Source organism: Scyliorhinus canicula, chromosome 1 (genome assembly GCF_902713615.1).
Source record: "Scyliorhinus canicula chromosome 1, sScyCan1.1, whole genome shotgun sequence".
In the NCBI taxonomy this organism is placed as follows: domain Eukaryota; kingdom Metazoa; phylum Chordata; class Chondrichthyes; order Carcharhiniformes; family Scyliorhinidae; genus Scyliorhinus; species Scyliorhinus canicula.
The window spans coordinates 169,199,562-169,220,059 of record NC_052146.1 but is presented as its reverse complement, the minus strand read 5'-3'; the positions used below and the strand labels follow the sequence as shown (position 1 = coordinate 169,220,059).

The following is a 20,498-nucleotide window of genomic DNA, read 5'->3' as shown; positions in this document are numbered from 1 at the left end:
CAGAAGTAGGCAATTCAGACCTTTTTAAGCCTGCTCCACCATTCAATCAGGTCATGGCTGATCTCTTCCTGGTCTCAAATCCACCACCCCACCTGTTCACCATATCCCTTTAACCTGATTTGTAAATCAGAAATGTATCTATCTCCGTCTTAAAACCATTTAATGACTCATATTCCACCGCACAATGGGACAGTGAGTTCCACAAATTCACCACCCTCTGCGAGAAGTAGTTCATCCTCGTCTCAGTTTTAATTCTACCGCCTCTCAACCTATATCCGTGACCTCCTGTTCGAGATTACCCCACAATTGGGAACATTTGGTCTACGTTTACTTTATCAATCTCTTTTAGTATTTTATATACCTCGATCAGATCTCCTCATCCCTCTAAGCTCCAGCGAGCATATGCCAACTATTTAATCTCTCCTCAACCCTTTCACCCCCAAAATCAATCTGGTGATACTCCTCTGAACTGCCTCCAATGCTACCATGTCCTTTCTCAAATAAGGAGACCAAAACTGGACACAATACTCCAGATGTGGTCTCACCAACACCATATACAATTGCAGCAACACTCCATTTTTATACTCCAGACCTTTTGCAACAAACACTAACATTCCATTTGTCTTTATTACATGCTGTACCTGCATAACCGATTTTCTGCGATTAATGAACAAAGCTATCCAGATATCTCTGCTCCGACGCATTTTGAATCTGCTTTCCATTTAGATAATAATTAGCCTTTTTATTTTTTTCAGCCAAAATGGATAACCTCACATACACCTACAATAAACACCATCTCCCAAGTTTTGGCCCAATCTCCTAGCTTATCTATATCTGTTTGTAAAATCTTTATCTCCTCTTCATTGCTTTCATATATATTTTAATATCATACGCAAATTTGCGAAGTTACACTCTGTCCCTATTTGCAGATCATTTATATGGATTGTAAACAGTTGAGGTCTGACGATTGACCCCTGTGGCACCCTGTTAGTTGCACGTGGCCAGCCAGAGAAGGGCCCACTTATCCCCACCCTCTGCTTTCTGTCAGTCAGCCAATCCTCAATCCAATCCAGTGTTCTACCCCCATCCCCTGCAATCTCACGTTCTGGATCAGTCTTTTATGCGGCACCTTCTGAAGTCTAGATATACCACATCGGCATGTTCCCATTATCCACCTTGCAGGTTATGTCCTCAAAGAACTCTAGCAATTTTGTCAAGTATGACTTACCCTTAGTAAAACCATGCTGACAATGGTGGATTGAGCTTTGTCTTTCCAAATGTTCAGTCATCTTCTCAATAACTGATTCCAGCAACATCCCCACCACAAAAATCAAGCAAACTAGTCTATAGTTTCCTCCTTTTTGCCTCTCTCCCTTTTTGAATAAGGGCATCACATTAACGTGTTTCCATCCTCCGGGACCTTCGTTTTAAACTAATTCCCTTGCAATAAAAGCCTTCAGAAAGCCCAAATACATTGTATCCGCTGGTTCTCCCTTATCTATTCTACATCCTCAAAAAACTCTACAATAGATTTTTTGAGCATCATTTGCCTTTCATAAACCAATGCTTGGCTTTGCCCAATCCAGTTAATGCTTTCCAAATTATGCAATGGTCTTGGAGATGGTGCAGAAGAGATTTATCAGAATAGTTCGAGGAATGAGGAATTTTAGTTACAAGCTGAAGCTTTTTCCTGAAGTAAGGGTAATTGAGGGGAAATGTAATAGAAGTGTACAAGAGGCTGACAGATTTAAATAGCGTAGATGAGGGGAAACTTCTATTAGCTAGTCGTATAAGGACAAGGGGAAACAGATTAAAGGTTTTGGGCTGTGGGGGGACATATGAGGAAGAGCTTTTTTACGCAGTGAGGGGTAATGACCTGAAACTTGCTAACTATAAGCCTGGTGGAATCAGAGACGATGAATGATTTCAAAAGGAAATTGAATGGGCACTTGAAGGAAATAAACTTAAAGGGTTATGAGTATAGAGTTGGAGAATGGGACAGTTGGATTGCTCTATAATGATCTTCCCAGGACGCAATGGGCCAAATGGCCTCCTGTGCTGTAATTTTTTTTAAATTCTCCAATTAAGGGGCAATTTATTATGTCCAAACCACCTACCCTGCACATCTTTGAGTTGTAGGGGTGATACCCACGCAGACACGGGGAGAATGTGCAAACTCCACACGGACAGTGACCCGGGGCCAGGATTGAACCCGGGTGCTGGGCGCTGTGAAGCAGCGGTGTTAACCACTGCGACCCTGTGCTGCCCTTTCCTGTTCTGTTATAATGGAGAATCTAAACTCCAAAAACACTCAATGATTTCTTTTTTACAAATACATAAAGAGTAAAAGGATTGCTCTATACGGTAGCATGGTGGTTAGCATCAATGCTTCACAGCTCCAGGGTCCCAGGTTCGATTCCCGGCTGGGTCACTGTCTGTGTGGAGTCTGCATGTCCTCCCCGTGTGTGCGTGGGTTTCCTCCGGGTGCTCCGGTTTCCTCCCACAGTCCAAAGATGTGCGGGTTAGGTGGATTGGCCATGATAAATTGCCCGTAGTGTAAGGTTAATGGGGGGATTGTTGGGTTACGTGGGTTTAAGTAGGGTGATCATTGTTCGGCACAACATCGAGGGCCGAAGGGCCTGTTCTGTGCTGTACTGTTCTATGTTCTATAACAAAAGAAATATCAGAGCTAAGTGGGGATCCAGAAGGGTTACCTGTGTGGAAGCAAAGGACATGCGTATGGATCTTAATGAAAACCTGAGTCTAATTTCATAGAAGAGAGTGAAGATACAAAGATTGCAATTAGGAGGGGGTTTATCAAATCATTGATTAAATTGACAAGTGAGAGATGAAATATAAAGGGGTTAACGTCTTTGAAAGTGGATAAATCACGGGCCAGGTTGAAATGTATCTTGTTAAGGGTAGCTAGAGAAGATTGAGCAGAAGCCCTGACCATCATTTTTGAAATCTCTTTGGTAACAATCCTGGAGCTGGAGGACTGGAAGACAGTTAACATTCCATTGTATCAATCCCCATAGAGACCAATAACATTTAGAAAGGGATTTTGATTTCTTGCACCCAAGATTGATGGGTGTTTTTGTGATTGGGGTTCCACGGGGCTCAGTGCTAGTTAATGCTTTTGACTTGAATGTAGGGGAAATATTTAAGAAGTTTTCTGATGATACAAAAATTGGCCATGTGGTTAATAATGAAGAAGAAATTTGTAGACAGATATCAACGGATTGGGTGGAATAGTGGAAAATGGAGTTCAAAATGAAGAAACGTGAAATAATGAATTTGAAGAAAGCAAACTAAGGCAAGGGAATACTCAATAAGTGGTTGGATAAAGAGAGGTGTAGAGGAACAGAGGGGCCAGAAGGCAGGTTGACAGTTGGATAAGGTGATCAAGAAGGCATACGGGTTACATTCGCTGAATGTATAAACAAGGAGGATATGCTATAACTGTATAAAACACTGGTTAGGCCACGTCTGGAGCACTTTGTATAGTTCTGGTCACCGCAGTATGGGAAAGATTTAATTGCATTTTGAGTGCGATACAAATATGAGAGAATGTTGCTTGGACTAGAAAATTTCTGTTACGTAAATACGTTGGATAGACTAGGATTGTTTCTGTTGGAACAAAATAAACTGTGGGAGGTCTAATTGCAGCGTATAAAATTGTAAGGACTGCAGATAGATTGAGTAGGAAAGCCCTATTCTCCTTAGTTGGGAACATTCTCCATTACCAGGGAACACAACTTAGGGTAGAAGAATTAGAGGGAATTCAAGAGGAAATGTTTTCACCCAGAGGGTGGTAAGGCTCTGGAACCCACTGCCTGAAAGGGTGGTGGAGGCAGAAACTCTCATTCCATTTAAAAAGTTCCTAGAGATGCACTTGAACTGCCATAACCTGAAAGGTTCTGGACCAAGCGTCAGAGAAATGGGGCAAATACCTTCCTTCCGTGCTGTCATTTTCCATGATTCTATTAAAGAAAAGCGATGTGATGATGCTGTCAGTGGAGATCCACATGCAGAAACGGGCACTGTTGTTTCACAACACCAGCATCCCAGGTTTGATTCCCGCTTGGGTCATTGTTTATGCTCATGTCCTGAAAGATGTGTTTGTTATGTGAATTGGACATTCTGAATTCTCCCTCAGTGTACCCGAACAGGCGCTGGAATGTAGCGACTAGAGGATTTTCACAGTAACTTCATTGCAGTGTTAATGTAAGCCTACTTGTGACATCATAAAGATGATTATTATTATAGAAAATAAATAGGTTGTAGATCTGATTATTGTAAAACCATTGTGCAACAGTGGAACATGGGTCGCTACTATGCATATATTTGCAAATGTTTCGCTGAGAAAAGTCAGTAACTGAAGGCTGGATAATTCCAAAACTGAGTGAAGTCAAATATTTCTGCTGCTGATGTCTGCTAATCTGCGAACAGTATTGATGCAGGTTGACCCATATATCTGCTGCTGCTGTCTGCTAATCTGCGAATAGTATTGATGCAGGTTGACCAATATTTCTGGTGCTGCTAATCTGCGAACAGTATTGATGCAGGTTGACCAATATTTCTGGTGCTGCTGTCTGCTAATCTGCGAACAGTATTGATGCAGGTTGACCAATATATCTGCTGCTGCTGTCTGCTAGTCTGCGAATAGTATTGATGCAGGTTGACCAATATTTCTTGGCAGTGGGTAAGACCCTACTGAGAAAAAGAAGAAAGTTATTTTTTTTAAATGAGCATATTCTCTCATCCCATGTGAAGTTCAGTATAAAGTACAATTAATTCTTGATTGTAAGCTACACTGTAAAAAGAAAAATGAGCAGCTTCCTAACCTGACCTAACCTTTCCACAGGATTTCAGTGCAGAATTTAGTCGACAGCTGGCCGTCTCTGTTGACGTTGTTGAAAGATTCTATTCAACTTTATCTACCGCCGCCTGCGCAATTCCTCATCCTTGGGTAAGAAGAACTACTGATATTATTCAGGGTAGGAGGAGCATGAAGGCAGGAATTGCATTTTTATGACCGAATAGTTATACATGGACTTTAAGGCTGCTTGTAAATTGTATTTGGTAGTGTGCTATGACTATAGACCTCTGACACATTGAGCAGATTTCTCCAAAGTGCGGCAGCGGGCGGTTCCAGTGGTGACGTCCCCACTTGCCAAAATGGCATGACATCATGCCCACTTCAGTGCTTGGAGCTTCATTCAATATGCACAAGTAAGTATCTTTCCAAATCACCGGGTGGGTCAAGAGCTGATTCTTCCTCCTGCCATAAATTGGTGGATTCAACAGGCCAGGTACCATATTTAAACACCAGTGCATCACACTCATGCCCCCAGCCCACTTGTCTTCACATGAAAAAGGCCTCAAGAAGTCTGCACCCCCTGTCAACCACTATGCCCTCGAGGACATGTGTTGAGGGGACCGGATGCAGAAGCACGTTCTCTACCCCAAGGAAGCACAGCAACCACACATCCCTGGCCTCTGAGGTGGTTGCCCAGGAGGTCAGTGTGGCTGGCATCAGTGCCAATGCCGTGCAGAAAGCGGATGAATGATCTCATCTACTCTGCCAGGGTAAGTCCTCTCTCAGCTCCCTTCAGTATTAACCTCTTAGCATGGCATCATGTGCCCAAGCAGCTACCCTCTTCACTCATCTCACACATCTATTAGCGGGAGACACACATCAACACGTTCATGGACGCTTTCACATCACCACTGTTCCATCTGTCATGTTTCTCTTCACACACCATCTTCTGGCCCTTCTAGGCAGAGTTCACCACACACAGGGGACATGCATTTCACCCAACCTCTGCTCCATCCCTCTGATCACTTTCCTTTCTTTCATTTCATACAGAGCAAGCTGGTGCAAAAAATGTGAGCGAGTCCAGAGCGGGGAGGGACAGCACAGATCATTTCCCCTCACAAAATTCAAAGAGGGTTCAGCAAACCTTGCTGGGGAGGATAGGGATAGCTTCTGACAGATTGGCTTCTTCCAACAACCTAGTATCGATCTCGGCTCCATCACTTCATCAGATCCTCACAATCACGGTGAATCAAATGGACTCTGAAATAGCTTCAGCTCATCCAGTAAAACTGTCATTTATTTCCTCTAGGCACGAGCAGATTCAAGCCATCCACACAGCTGAGCACCACCCTGAGCCTGCAGAGCATGGCTGAAATTGAACAGGCTCATGAAAGACCGCTCCCATATCCTCCACCAGCGCAGAGACATGGCTTGGTTGGGTGGAGCTCTATATTACACTTGGAGTCACTTTGTAGAGAACACTGACATTCTTTTGACCCCTCTCTTGTTTTCAACGTTCATGCACCTTGTCGGGATCCAACATCCCAGCCCTCTGTTTTCCCTCTGCCTTCCATTGTTCATCACCCTCCTCCACCACCTTGAACCTCTGCCTTCCATCATGCCCCATCACCCTTCTCCTGCTGCTTTGCACAGTACTCATTCCACATTTCTCCCCATTGTGTTTGCCCCCCAATGTGTTTGCCTTTCCCCATTGCATACTGCCCTTTCACAGCCCTCCTTCTACATTACCTCTCATTGTTTTTATCAGACCTCCCCTCACATTGCACGCCACCAGTATGGTGTCTTCCCTATCTACAGACTGCAGATGTCGGCAGTGACCATCATCGCTGAAGCAGTCCATATCCAAATGCAGCAAGATATGGACAGTACCCAGGCTTGAGCTGACAAGTGGAAAGTAACATTTGTGCCACACTCAGGCAATGACCATTTCCAATAAGAGAATTAAACCATCACCCCTTGACATTCCATGGCATTACTATCACAAAATACCCCACTATCAACATCCTGGGGGTTACCATTGACCACCGACTGAACTGGACTAGCCATATAAACATTGTGGCTACGAGAACAGGTCAGAGGCTGGGGATCCTGCGGCAAGTAACATACGACTCCTGAAAGCCTAGTGGAGTATTCCACTACACTAATCAGGGGTGTAGTGGAATACTCCCACTTAACTGGTTGAGGGCAGCTCCAACAACATTCAAGAAACTCGACACCATCCAGGACAAAGCAGCCGGCTTGATTACTCCCCCTTCCACAAAAAATCACTCCCTCCACCACCGGCGCACAGTAGCAGCAGTGTGTACCATCTACAAGATGCACTGCAGGAACTCACCAAGGCTCCTTAGGCAGCACCTTCCAAACCCATGACCACTACCATCTAGAAGGAGAAGCAGCATATAACTGGGAACACCATCACCTGGAAGTCCCTCTCCAAGTCACTCACCATCCTGAGTTGGAAATATATTGACGTTCCTTCACGGTCGCTGAGTCAACATCCTGGAATTCTCACCCTAACAGTACTGTGGGTGTTCCTAAGCCACATGGACTGCAGAAGTTCAAGAAGGCAATTCACCATCACCTTCTCAAGGGCAATTAGCGATGGGAAACAAATGCTGGCCTAATCAACAAAGCCCACATCCTGGAAAGAATTCCTTTTTAAAGCAGGGTAGCATGGTGGTTAGCATAAATGCTTCACAGCTCCAGGGTCCCAGGTTCGATTCCCGGCTGGGTCACTGTCTGTGTGGAGTCTGCACGTCCTCCCCCTGTGTGCGTGGGTTTCCTCCGGGTGCTCCGGTTTCCTCCCACAGTCCAAAGATGTGCGGGTTAGGTGGATTGGCCATGCTAAATTGCCCGTAGTGTCCTAATAAAAGTAAAGATAAGGGGGGGTTGTTGGGTTACGGATATAAGGTGGATTTGTGGGTTTGAGTAGGGTGATCATGGCTCGGCACAACATTGAGGGCCGAAGGGCCTGTTCTGTGCTGTACTGTTCTATGTCTATGTTAAAACAAAGCCTCGGTTGAACTGATCCAATGGCTGCGGGAGCTGCGCAGCACAGTGCTGTCCAGACAGGCAACGGTGTATGGTACTGGGAGCAGACGGCCACTGCACTCCCCAAACCCGGGTGCTGTACTGATCCGACTCAGTGAAACATAATGGTCCACGAGTCCAGCAGCACAGTACTGTCCATCAAGACCAGCTCAGCATGGAGCTGGTGGACATGGACCAAACTTCAGCAGTGGCGTTCCGCAGAACAGGAGTGGCGCAGCTATGGCAGATAGGCTATGTCTGTTGGGAACTAAAATCCGACCTGTGCACACCAGTCTCTTTCAAATCAGTTTGAGGCTGCCCTAATTTCCTGTTGGTTTGAAGCATGATTGGAAGACCTGATGAGATTCCAGGCGAGCAGCTGATTTAATGAGCATTTGAGATGCTAGTGAATGTAAATGGCATTCACACCACCAGGCAGCTGGAAAACAACTGGCTATTCAGAGAATTGCAAACTCTTTTTACGCAGGAGGGTATTTGACCCTTCGTCTCCCGCTGGATTATCGACTCCCGCCCTCCACCAAACCCACATGCAAGAATTCCACCCATGGTTACTTTGGAGCTGATGCTGCGTGCACGAAACCCAAGCTGGCAGCTGAACACTCCTTTAATGGCTTAACTGCTTGGGTCAGGCTGTCAATTATACCGGAGCGTTTTGGGGGAGGGAAAATAGTGTAAAATCAAACCATCCAGAAGTGCCAAGTATTCAAATGCTATGTGAATTGAGGAATTATAAACTAGTTAGATTCAGTTTAGTAACATAGGAAATGGTTGACCCTGCTCATCTAAGAGATGTAGAAGACACGAAGGCTAACTGAATGGTGTAAAAGCCATTGCGTGCCTCATAAATTCATTGTAATCTTTGAAGAGATAATTAATCTAATGGTCATGGAGCATCTGTGAGATATAATGTATTTAAGGTGTTCAGCAATGTGGATTAAAGGCTCAGGTTTATAACGGTAAACAGTTAGAATGGAAAAAAATACCAAAAAAACAGTCCTCACAATTCTTGAGAATTATAGGTGATGTATGTAGCTGTGACTGAACATCGATCCCTTAAACAACACTACCAAGGCAGATTAATTGGCTATTTATCTGACTTATTTTTATTTTCTTTCCTTACAATAAAATATACATTTCAAAAATAACTAATTGGCTGCCAAGTGCTCTGGGATGTTCCGAGGATATGGATGTATTTTTTATTCTAGTTTGTTCTTGACTTGTGACTTCAGAGTACTTAATGAGTTCATCATGAAAAATCCCAACCTGGAAAACAAAAAGGACCAAAGAGACCTTCAGGTAAGGGCAATTTTATTTGGTCAATTTACTTTGCTCAATTAATAATTTGATAAACCTGTCTTACTGCATCTATATTATACTAAATGATTGACATTTGTGGTCTGTTCATGTCTTTAATTTTCTAGGATATCACCCATAAGATTGTCGAGGCCATTGGCACCATTGCAGGCTCCTCTTTGGAACAGACCACCTGGCTAAGGAGGAACCTAGAAGTAAAGGCTTCTCCACAAATTCTAGTGGAAGGAAGCAACATGGAAAGAGATGTTGAAGGTGTAACTCATCCTACTATCTGTGAAGGCACCTACCAAAACCACTAATGGAACAGAAATGTTAAAGTAGTGTTAGTATAAAATGCTAATCACATTTAGCTAGGGAGCACGTTTGGTGCTGGACAAAATAGCTTTTACCAGCTCTCCTAATTGATTGATTAATTAGGCAGTAATCTTCAGTGCCAACTGAAGAACCTATCAATGCCAACATCACCATATTGTGTAAAACAGATGCCAACCTTTTCATGTTCATTAATAAATATATCTTCCATCTCCTAGGATAAAATAAGAGTTATTCTCAGCTTGAAATTAATTTAGCTTGAGATAGTTTTTAAAAATGAGATGTGGGCATTTCTGGCTAGGCCAGCATTTATTGCAATATAAAGTAATCTCCTTTAAACTTGAAAAAGAAAATTATTTTAAGGAACAAAATAAACAGATTTTGCAAAAACCATACTAGCCATACAGTATGCATACTGCTGCCCACAGACTTTGTGGGTTTTTCCAAGGCAACTTAAGTCATCAGGTCATAAAGGATTTGGATGTGGGCAATCTATATAAATGATTTGGATGTGTGGACCAAATGTAATATTTCTAAATTTGCTGATGACACAAAACAAGGTGAGACTATAAGTTGTGAAGATGTAAGGAGGCATCAAGGGACTTGGGTCTCTGGATGAGTGAGTGGGCAAGAACAAGGCAGATGGATGGGATAAAATGTGAATTAATGTGAAATAATCCACTTTGGTAGAAAAAAAACAAGAGTATTTCTTAAATGGTGAGAGGTTGATGTCCACGATTCACCAAAAGCCAACAAACAATTAGGAAGGCAAATTATATCAGAGAATCATAGAATTTACAGTGCAGAAGAAGGCCATTTAGCCCATCGAGTCTTCACCGGCCCTTGGAAAGAGCACCCCACATAAACCCATGCCTCCACCCTATCCCCATAACCCATCAACTCCACCTAACCCTTTGGACACTAAGGGGCAATTTAGCATGGCCAATCCACCTAATCTGCATATCTTTGGACTGTGGGAGGAAACCGGAGCGCACAGAGGAAGCCCACACAGACACGGGGAGAAAGTGCAAACTCCACAGTCACCCGAAGCCGGAATTGAACCTGGGTCCCTGGAGCTGTGAGGCAGCAGGTGCTAACCACTGTGCCACCCTGCCACCCCAAAACAGGAGTAGGAGTAGGCCATTCAGTGCTCAACATGGGACATGAACCCAAGACTCTGAGATCAAGAGTCTCATGCTCTAGCGATTGTGCTAGCCAAGCATGCTAAATCATAGTCACAGGCTCCAGCGAGAATTGAACTCCCAGGCCATGGTTGACAAGACCAGTGCTCGAACCACTGAGCTATAGAGCCAACCACTAAAAGAAATGAGGACAAATAATATGCTGGCCTTCATCTCAAGGAGATCTGAGTACAGGAGTAAAGATACCCTGTATAGAGCCTTGATGGGACTATACTTTGAGTACTGTGTACAGTTTTACTTTCCATATTTAAGGAATGTAACAGAGGTTCACAAGACTAATCCCTGAGATGGCAGGATTCACTTATGAGGGGAGATTGAGGAAACTAGGCTTGTAATTTCTTGCTCAGAATGAGAGGTGACCTCATAATGAACCTTAAAAAAATCTGCGGGGTGTGACAGCGTAGATGTAGATAGAATGTTCCCCTGAATGGTGAGTCTCAGAATAATGTGCAGTCCATTTAAGACTGAGATGAGGAGGAATTTCTTCACTCATACGGTGGTGAACCTTTGGAATTCTCTACCCCAGAGGGCTGTGGAGGTTCAATCATTGAGACAGAAATCGATAGATTTCTGGTTACTGATGACATTGAGAGATATGGGAAAAGTGGGGGGAAATGTAGAGGTGAATGATCAGCCTTGATCTGTTTGAATGGCAGAGCAAGCTTGATGTACCTGCTACTGCTCCAATGTTCAGAATCTAATACAGTGCAACACCCTCTTTCAGGGATCTGGAACTCGTGTAATCAATGCAAAGCAACAACATGTCTCTTTAACCAATTGCAGTAGGGAATTGTTCCTGACACAGGCAGCCTAAGTCAGTGTGCGTAAATTATCATGTTTAGTTCAATGTAAAATCATGCCGAGAAAGCAAAATAGCGAGACTAAGATGGAATTGAGTGAGCGAGTTAAAAGAAACAAAACGTTTTTTTTTAAATTTGCCAACATTAAGTGAAAGCTGAAGGAACTAGATGGCAGACATGAAAAAGTAACTTTTCAGTGCCTGTAGGGGTTGTTTTGCTGAGGGAGTTGAAACGAGATGCATGTCCTTGTAACTAAAGTGATACTCAAATGTCAACTGGAGTAATTTTTAAAAATAAAGGAAATCTTACAGTATTTACTTCATTGGTTTTAATTGAGTTTCATTAAATTTTCAACCCAAATAATTATTTTCTCCCTGTGTTAATCATTTGATCTTTTCTGCCTTGCCCAGATATCATGTTGACCCCAGTGGTGGAGACAGCCAGTATCACACCTTCTGTGTACAGTGTACATGCACTGACCTTATTAGCGGAGGTATGGAAACCCTACTCATCTTAAATATTTGTTCTCTTCACAACTTTCATCTTCCTTCAACAGTTGCCCCATTTTGATCAATATACCTCATTGTAAGTACTCATGGAGTCATTGCGGAAGCTTCTGGTTTATATTGGTGATTTCACCTATTTTGCTCAATGGTCTAAATCTTAAAATGTCCAGAGCAGAGAAATCTGGACTTAAGTCATTGATGCCATCAGGTCCCTGAAGCTCCTGACACACGCACTGAAATTGCCTGGGAAGTTAAAATTTTCAGTGGGCTGATCTGTACTATCCAGGACCCTCCGTCATTGAGCCCAAGGTCAATGGGGCAGATAGGACACGTCTACATTTAAAGCCTTTGTATTGAATGCAGGTCGCATTTGAAATAAAGCAGATGAACTGATAGCTCAAATAGAAATAAATAATTATGATCCGGTAGCCATTGCAGAGACATGGCTGCAGGATGACATAGTTTGAGACCTGGATAGTGAAGAGTATATGACATTTAGGAAAGCCAGGAATCTAGTAAAAGGTGGAGGGATGCTTCTGTTAATTAATGATGTTTTGCCCCATAGTGAGAATGATCTATGTTATGGAAACCAGGATGTAGAAGCAGATTGGGTGGCAATAAAAAATGATAATTAAGAGCTATACATTTCTTAATTGCTGATTGGTTTATCAGTTACTCACCAACCAGATCGTTCCACTGCACTGACGTGAAGTGAAGTAAGAAAATTTCCCCATTCACCAAACTTTCAGCTCACTCTGCTTGCGATCTTCCCTCCGTTTGCAAAGCTGCACCTCAATCTCTACATTTACTGTGGAGCTGAGACCACAACAGCCAGATCGGACTAGTTAGCCGACTAACTAATTCAGCTGCTCTCCAGTAGAGCTTGTTTATTCCTTCTTAAGGCTGGAAGAAACGTACCTTAATGTATTGACTTACTTTAAGTAAACACTAGTTAAATGCTCTTTGCCGGCCAGATACTTAGAAATATATTGGGTGGAATTCTCCCATTGTAGTACTGCCATAGAGTTTCATGAAATGTTCTTTTTCAAGGTATTTGTTTTGAAATATGAAATTTGAATTTTAGCTCTGTTGACGTGAAAGATAAACTTCACTGTTTTGACTTAACAGTGGCTGTTCCGAATTCGAGAATTTAATGACATTTAAAAAAAATAAATTTAGAGTGCCCAATTTATTTTTTCCAATTAAGGGGCAATTTAACGTGGCCAATCCACCGAGCCTGCACATCTTTTTGGGTTGTGGGACGAAACCCACGCAAACACAGGGAGAATGTGCAAACTCCATACAGTCAGTGACCCAGAGCCAGGATCGAACCTGGGACCTCGGCACAGTGGGGCAGCAGGGCTACCCACTGTGACACCGTGCAGCGCTAATTTAATGGAATTTAGGTGAAACAAGTTGCTAATCCATTACAGTGTATTGTAGTGAAATGTATATGTTCCCCTCTTTTTTAGGTTTTGGCTCACCTTCTGGACATGGTATTCCACAGTGACGAGAAGGAAAAAGTTATTCCATTACTTGTTAACATTATGTACTATGCGGTGCCTTATCTTCGCAATCACAGGTAATTGACAAGCTCTACTTCAGAATGCAATTTCAATTTTATTCCTTACATTTAAAATACGTGATTAGTTTGACTAGTGCTGGGCCTCTTTATTACTTAATTTTCAGTTCCTGTGTCCATGATTTTCCAGTGCAATGTTTACAATTCATGATTCTACCTATCCATTTCTCATTTTAACAAAAATAACACAGATTCTATTCCAAAAGCAATGCATTGTACTGCTGGAGATCAGAAATAAAATCTGCTGGAAATACACAGCATATCTGGTAGCATCTGTGGAGAAAGATCAGTGATTCGTTATTAGACAGATCCCCGCTCCCACTCAATCCTGCATAGAAGAAACTCGACCTGTCCTTGAATGTTCCAAAAACAAGACTCCCATGTATGCTGAAGGAGAGATTCAGGAATACGTTAAACACTTCCTGTACTTTATCCATTCTATGGTAGCCATTTTCTGAAACAAAGACGTCCATAATTCAACAAAACTCTTGGGGCTAGATTTTCGCTGTCAGGAGCAGTCCACAGACCATTAATAATGGCGGCTGGAACCCAATCCTAGAATTCCTGGACCGATTCCCGATTTTTAAAGATGTCTTCTAAGGGTATGGCTGGTTTGGGACATGAAAAAACATCCTGCATTCCCAACCTGGCTGGCTCCATTTTGAGATTCAGCATGTCCTAGTCCTCCACAGTTTTCATGGAGTTGAGCAAGCTTTTTAAAGAATTTTGGTTCGCAGCATTTCAGAGATATCATGGACCATAGTCTAGTCTACAGGAAGGAATCTTTTGAAAGGACACTAGTTTTTCCTGATATATATTAATGATCTAGATCTTGTGAGCAAGGATAATTTCAATGTTTGTGGATGATACAAAACTTGGAAGTATTGTAAACTGAAGAGGACTGTGTGGAACTTCCTAAGGACATAGACAATTTGGGGGAGTGGGTAGATTAAGTTTAATGCAGAGAAATGTGAGATGATGCTGAGAAGTGTGAGATGATATATTTTGGTAAGAAAAACAGGGACATTATGAGTAAAATTCTTAAAGGGTGCAAAATGGGTGGCATGTGGTGCAGTGGTTGGCACTGGGACTACGACGCTGAGGACCCGGGTTTGAATCCCGGCCCTGGGTCACTGTCCATGTGTAGTTTGCACATTCTCCCCATGTCTGTGTGGGTTTCACCCCCACAATCCAAAGATGTGCAGGTTAGGTGGATTGGCCATGCTAAATTGCCCCTTAATTGGAGAAAAAAATAATTGGGTCCTCTGGATTTTTTAAAAAGGAAGAAAAAAAGGGGTGCAACAGTAGAGGGACCTGGGTGTGTATAATAATAATAATCTTTTTATTGTCACAAGTAGACTTACACTGCAATGAAGTTACTTTGAAAAGCCCCTAGTCCAGCGTCTGTACGGGTACACAGAGGGAGAATTCAGAATCCTCAACTGGTACGGGACTTGAACCTGTGCTGCTGGCCTTGTTCTGCATTGCAAACTAGCTGTCTCGTAGGACAGGTAGAGAGAGTATTAATGAAACATATAGTATCTTGGGCTTTATTAACAGAAGTATAGAGTACTAGAGCACAGTGGCATCACAGCGGCAGGGACCCGGGTTCGATTCAGACCTCAGTTTACTGTCTGTGTGGAGTTTGCACATTCTTCCCGTGTCTACGTAGGTTTGCTCCAGGCGCTCCGGTTTCCTCCCACAGTCCAAAGATTTGCAGGTTAGGCGGATTGGCCATGCTAAATTGCCCATAGTGTCCAACAGTTAGGTTGGGTTACGGGGATAGGGCTGGGGATTGGGCCTAGGTAGGGTGCATTTCCAGAGGGTCGGTGTAGACTTGATGGGCCGAATGGCCTCCTTCTGCACTGTAGGGATTCTAAGAGCAAAGATGTTATGCTGAACAAGACATTTAGATTGCAGCTGAATTGTGTGCAGTTATGAGTGCCACGCTATAGGAAGGATGTGAACGCATTGGAGAGTATACAGGAGAGGTTTACAAGAATGATTTCAGGCACGAGAAACCACAGCTATAAGGATAGATTGGAGAGGATGGGACAGCTCTCCTTGGAGAGAGGAAGACTAAGATGAGATTGAATAGAAATGCTCAAAGTTATGCTAGGGCTGGACAGAGTAGATAGAGGGAGAGTGTTCCCGCTTGTAAAAGGATTGAGAATGAGGAGACATCGATTTAAAGCAATTTGCAAAAGAAGCAAATGTGATGTGAAAAAACCTTTCATACGACAAGTGGTTTGGGTCCGGAATGCATTACCTGGAATGTGGTGGAGGCAGGTTCAGTCAAGTCATTCAAAAGCATGTGAGATGATTATTTGAATAGAAGTAATGTATAGGAGTACAAGGAAAAAGCAGTGGGATGGCACCAAGTCATAATGCTTATTTGGAGAGCTAATGTAGACACGATGGGCCGAATGGCCCTCCTGCGTTGTAATGATTCTGTGAAGTTCAAAAGCTTAAGCAGGATCCCTTTGAGAGCCCGGATGATTGATACTGTTATTAACAGTAAAAATGAGTTTTCTTCAAGAAAGTGGAATGTTATTGATGCTTTTTTCTAAAGCTTTTTGTATATTTTCTGACTTCCACACCTCACCCCAAGGATTAGAATCTTAGTACAAACAGCAGTTGTTGTCACCACATTCCTGTACTGCTCTGAGACCTGAAAATTGTATCAGCGACACAGAGCACTAGAGATATAGAACATAGAACAGTACAGCACAGAACAGGCCCTTCGGCCCTCGATGTTGTGCCGAGCCATGATCACCCTACTCAAACCCACGTATCCACCCTATACCCGTAACCCAACAACCCCCCCCCCCCCCTTAACCTTACTTTTTAGGACACTACGGGCAATTTAGCATGGCCAATCCACCTAACCCGCACACCTTTGGACTGTGGGAGGAAACCGGAGCACCCGGAGGAAACCCACGCACACACGGGGAGGACGTGCAGACTCCGCACAGACAGTGACCCAGCCGGGAATCGAACCTGGGACCCTGGAGCTGTGAAGCATTTATGCTAACCACCATGCTGCCCTTGAACTCATCATATTACATCAGAAATATCTGCACTGCATTCTCCACATACACTGGGAGGACTGTTGAATAAATCCTATTGTCCTTCTAGCCTGCTCCACAAACATTTAGGTAAAACTCCTGCAGCATCAACTTGGTCAAAACTGCCTCCACTGCCAGGTTATGTTCTCTCAACTCTCAAATGGCTAATGTTTCAAGAGAGGACAAAGAAAATGCTTCACCGACATTCTGAAACTCTGCTTGAAGCATGGCACTATTGAACTTAATGACTGAGAGAAACTTGCTGCTGACTGCTCAGAATGGCCACAACCTGCCATCAAGCTGCATCACCAGCACCTTGATGAGGCAGAGCAGTAACAGAAAAGGTTTTAAAAAAAGGAAGCAAATTCTGCATTCAGAATCCCACATGTCCAAAGATCTGCAGGTCGAAAATGGGCCAAATCAGCCACATGAAGATGGATGACAGAAGCTCAACCTTGAGCAAACATATTTGAATCAAGGAACATCTAGCAACAAGAGTCAGACAGATGTTACCAGACCTGCTGTCTATTTCCAGTATTTTATATTTTGGTAATCCACTCAGTACAATTTGCAATCTAGTAGATTTTCTAGTTTTTGTGTTAAGTCTCTGAAGCCCATTTTTCTTTGGGTGGTGGGTGAATGAGGCTAAGATTTCTATTCTTTGCAAGATTTTTTTCTCCTTCCTCCTCTTCATTTCTGCACACTTGGAGAATAAACTGCCTGTTTGTTCTTTAGGCAGGCTGCATAGCCAGCCGGTTGAAGGCTGTGCTGGATTAATCCTTCACTTGTCCTCTGCTTCATGTCCACCACAACCGCACATTGAGGGAGCTCATAGTGTGTAGATTACAGATGTGCACAACTAATCTACTGTCCAGGGCCGCAAGTCTGTTTGTGCTGCCAAAATATCTAAAAATAGTTCCATTTATGCATATTATGGACTTAGCTGAAAGATGCCTGCATGTTTTTTGCAAATCTTTTCAGCAACAGTTTGTGTTGAGTTTAAATAGAAAATGTATTTTTTTTAAATCAATTTATTAGAATTCCGGTGTGTGTGTGTGTCTTTTATTGGACAGGTGGAATTGTTGAAGCACATGCAGTAATTACCTTTGGGTGAAATGACCCTCAGAGTTGCTTTTTTATTATCATATATTTGAGACCTGCACAGCTTTGATGTTCACTTGTTTCATATTTGTTCTGTATGTATTAAAATCGGTACAATTTGAACTGGAATTCAATACATTTTATTAATTCTCTTGGACGTTTGAAGGCTTATTGAATACCCGATCGAGCAAGACAGGCTGGTGATTCCCTGTTTTATTGGACTCAGTTTTGGAAATCCTTGTTATTTTCTGCGGCTGCTTCTGACTGAGATTTTCTATTTTATTCAGTAAAAACTATTTCATAGCTTTGCTAAAATGTCCTTTTTTCTTCTAGTGCCCACAATGCTCCAAGTTACCGAGCATGCGTGCAATTGGTGAGCAGTCTTAGTGGCTATCAGTATACCAGACGGGCTTGGAAAAAAGAAGCTTTTGATCTTTTTATGGACCCTAACTTCTTTCATATGGATGCACCTTGCGTTAGTCAGTAAGTTTCCTTTGTGGCTTGCACTGCAGTTTACCTTTTATATTTCTGGAAGAGCAAAATCTATTCCGTTGTTCTCAAAATTATTACAAGTTGCAAGAATGTACTTTATGAGGAAAGGTAAAACAGTTTGAGTTGGGTGGTGTGGTCTAGTTAATGTTTTCCAGCCTATGTAGATAACTTAATTAGTTAATTTTAGCAAGTTATTCGTTGATCCTTAAAATTCCAGAAATCAGTTTAAAAATCAGGAAGCTGGGAGTTCGAAGAAAAACAGGTTCTAACACAGGGCAATAATCCATGGAATATATTACTAGGAAAGTCAGTGAAGCAAATTTTAGAACCAGGTTTAGGAGATGGCCTGTTCTTTTTCCGGAGCGAGGAGAATTATAGATTAGAATTCTAGAATGCCTAATGTGCAGAAGGAGGCCACTTGGCCCATTGAGTCTGCACCGACTCTCTGAAAAAGCTCCCCAGCCCTACCTCATCCCCACCTAACCGTTGGACACTAAGGGGCAATTTAGCACAGCCAATCCACCTAACCTGCACATCTTTGGACTGTGGGAAGAAACCGGAGCACCCGGAGGAAACCCACGCAGACACAGGGAGAAAGTGCAAACTCCACAGTCACCAAAGCCGGAATTGAACCTGGATCCCTGGAGCTGTGAGACAGCAGCGTTAACTACTGTGCCACCTTGCCGCCCCCAAAAAATCAAGATATATGAGGAGCTGTGTGTTTAAGGATAGCATTGCAAATAAGTATTGAGTCAGTTGCAAGTTGGAAGAATGACCTGCTTCTATTGTTGCATTAATGTTTTTCACTCAAGAAATTGAGAGTCTCCTGTTGAGCTTCACATTATCACCCTTCTGGAATAGATATCTCTCCAATTGTTGGTAGTATAGCTGATTGGGGCATTGAAAATTGAAAGATAAGCTGTGAAGTTTCTTTTCTGGTTCATTGCGGATCTTCGGCTGAACGGTACACAGAACTCGAGTAGAATTTTCAGGCTATGACGTGCAAGTCAAATTTATGGGAAACTGCTAGTTTACTTTGGGGTAAACCCAGGTTGGCAAAGGTAATGTGGCCTACATCTCAACCAAGCAGCATCGGATAGAGAAGCTATTAATAAAGAGGCAGATTATTTAAACCAACTGTGTCGGAGGGAGAAGTCAACTTGAACTTTTGATGATCAAAGTTAGTCGGCGATCAAATAGAAAGTGAGAGCAACATGGTGTTAACCCAGACAAAGTAACCAAGCAGAGAGACAAAATAAAGGAAGAAAGATAGGTCCTGTTACCTGACACCTGAATGCTAGCGCATCTCGAGTAAATTAGAGTCATAACTGCACAGCAGGAGACCATTCAGCCCATTGAGTCCATCCAGGGCTCTGTAGAGCAATTCAGGCATTCCTGTTTCCCTGCTTACTTGAGTAAGTTATTCACCTGAGGAAGGAGCCGCGCTCCGAAAGCTCGTGTTTGAATCAAACCTGTTGGACTTTAACCTGGTGTTGTAAGACTTCTTACTGTGCTCACCCCAGTCCAACGAGCCGGTATCTCCACATCATGACTTGAGTAAGAAGCATCAAGTTGGTATAAATAGCACAAAAGTACAAATCATCTTGGATGATGGGAATTAATTTAGAATTCGAGAATGTCGATGGGAATTAATTAAAAATATAAGAATGTTCTAGAATTACAGTAAAGGAAACAGTGTATGCCAGGATCCTGCTCAGGCTAACTTGCATATAGACCCGGGTCTTATAAACAAAGTGTAAGATCTGGGGCTTCTAGGGATTATTGTGAGCAATACAAATAAACTTAAAATAATTTATCAACCTTTTGAGAAGAAAATTTCAAAGGAATAAGGAGTGAACAAAAACAGATAACTGGAAAATATTGCTGTGCTATCACAACTGGGGGGGAAAAAGAACACCTTTTAAAGTTTTAATGTGGAATAAGTATGTACTCAAGAAAAATAAGCACAATCTGAATATATTGACCCCCAAATGGAAGAGTTACTCAGTTAAAATAACAATAAAAATTGTCCAAAATCTAAAGGGAAAAAGAAGAGGTGTTCTCTGTGAGGAAAAAATGTATTAATTAAATAGGCTAAAAGAATATCAAGACATTTATAATCAGCAAGTAATTAGGAAATGGAATGTTATCATTTGTGAGGGAATTGAATACAGAAGTAGGGATGTTATGAACAAAAAGAATAACAAATGGTACAGCACAGTAACAG

At 42.5% G+C, this 20,498-nt stretch overlaps 1 protein-coding gene across 8 annotated transcripts in view; it reads left to right on the top strand.

The window, feature by feature from the left end:
* Positions 1–20,498, top strand: part of dop1a (DOP1 leucine zipper like protein A) — a 283,413-nt gene that overhangs the window by 225,459 nt on the left and 37,456 nt on the right. For all 8 annotated transcript variants that reach the window (XM_038802463.1, XM_038802473.1, XM_038802504.1 and 5 more), the window contains 6 exons: positions 4,868–4,972; positions 9,124–9,190; positions 9,316–9,460; positions 11,933–12,015; positions 13,501–13,610; positions 18,113–18,262. In XM_038802463.1, coding sequence (XP_038658391.1) covers positions 4,868–4,972; positions 9,124–9,190; positions 9,316–9,460; positions 11,933–12,015; positions 13,501–13,610; positions 18,113–18,262 — 660 coding nt within the window. The remainder of the gene's footprint in view (positions 1–4,867; positions 4,973–9,123; positions 9,191–9,315; positions 9,461–11,932; positions 12,016–13,500; positions 13,611–18,112; positions 18,263–20,498) is intronic.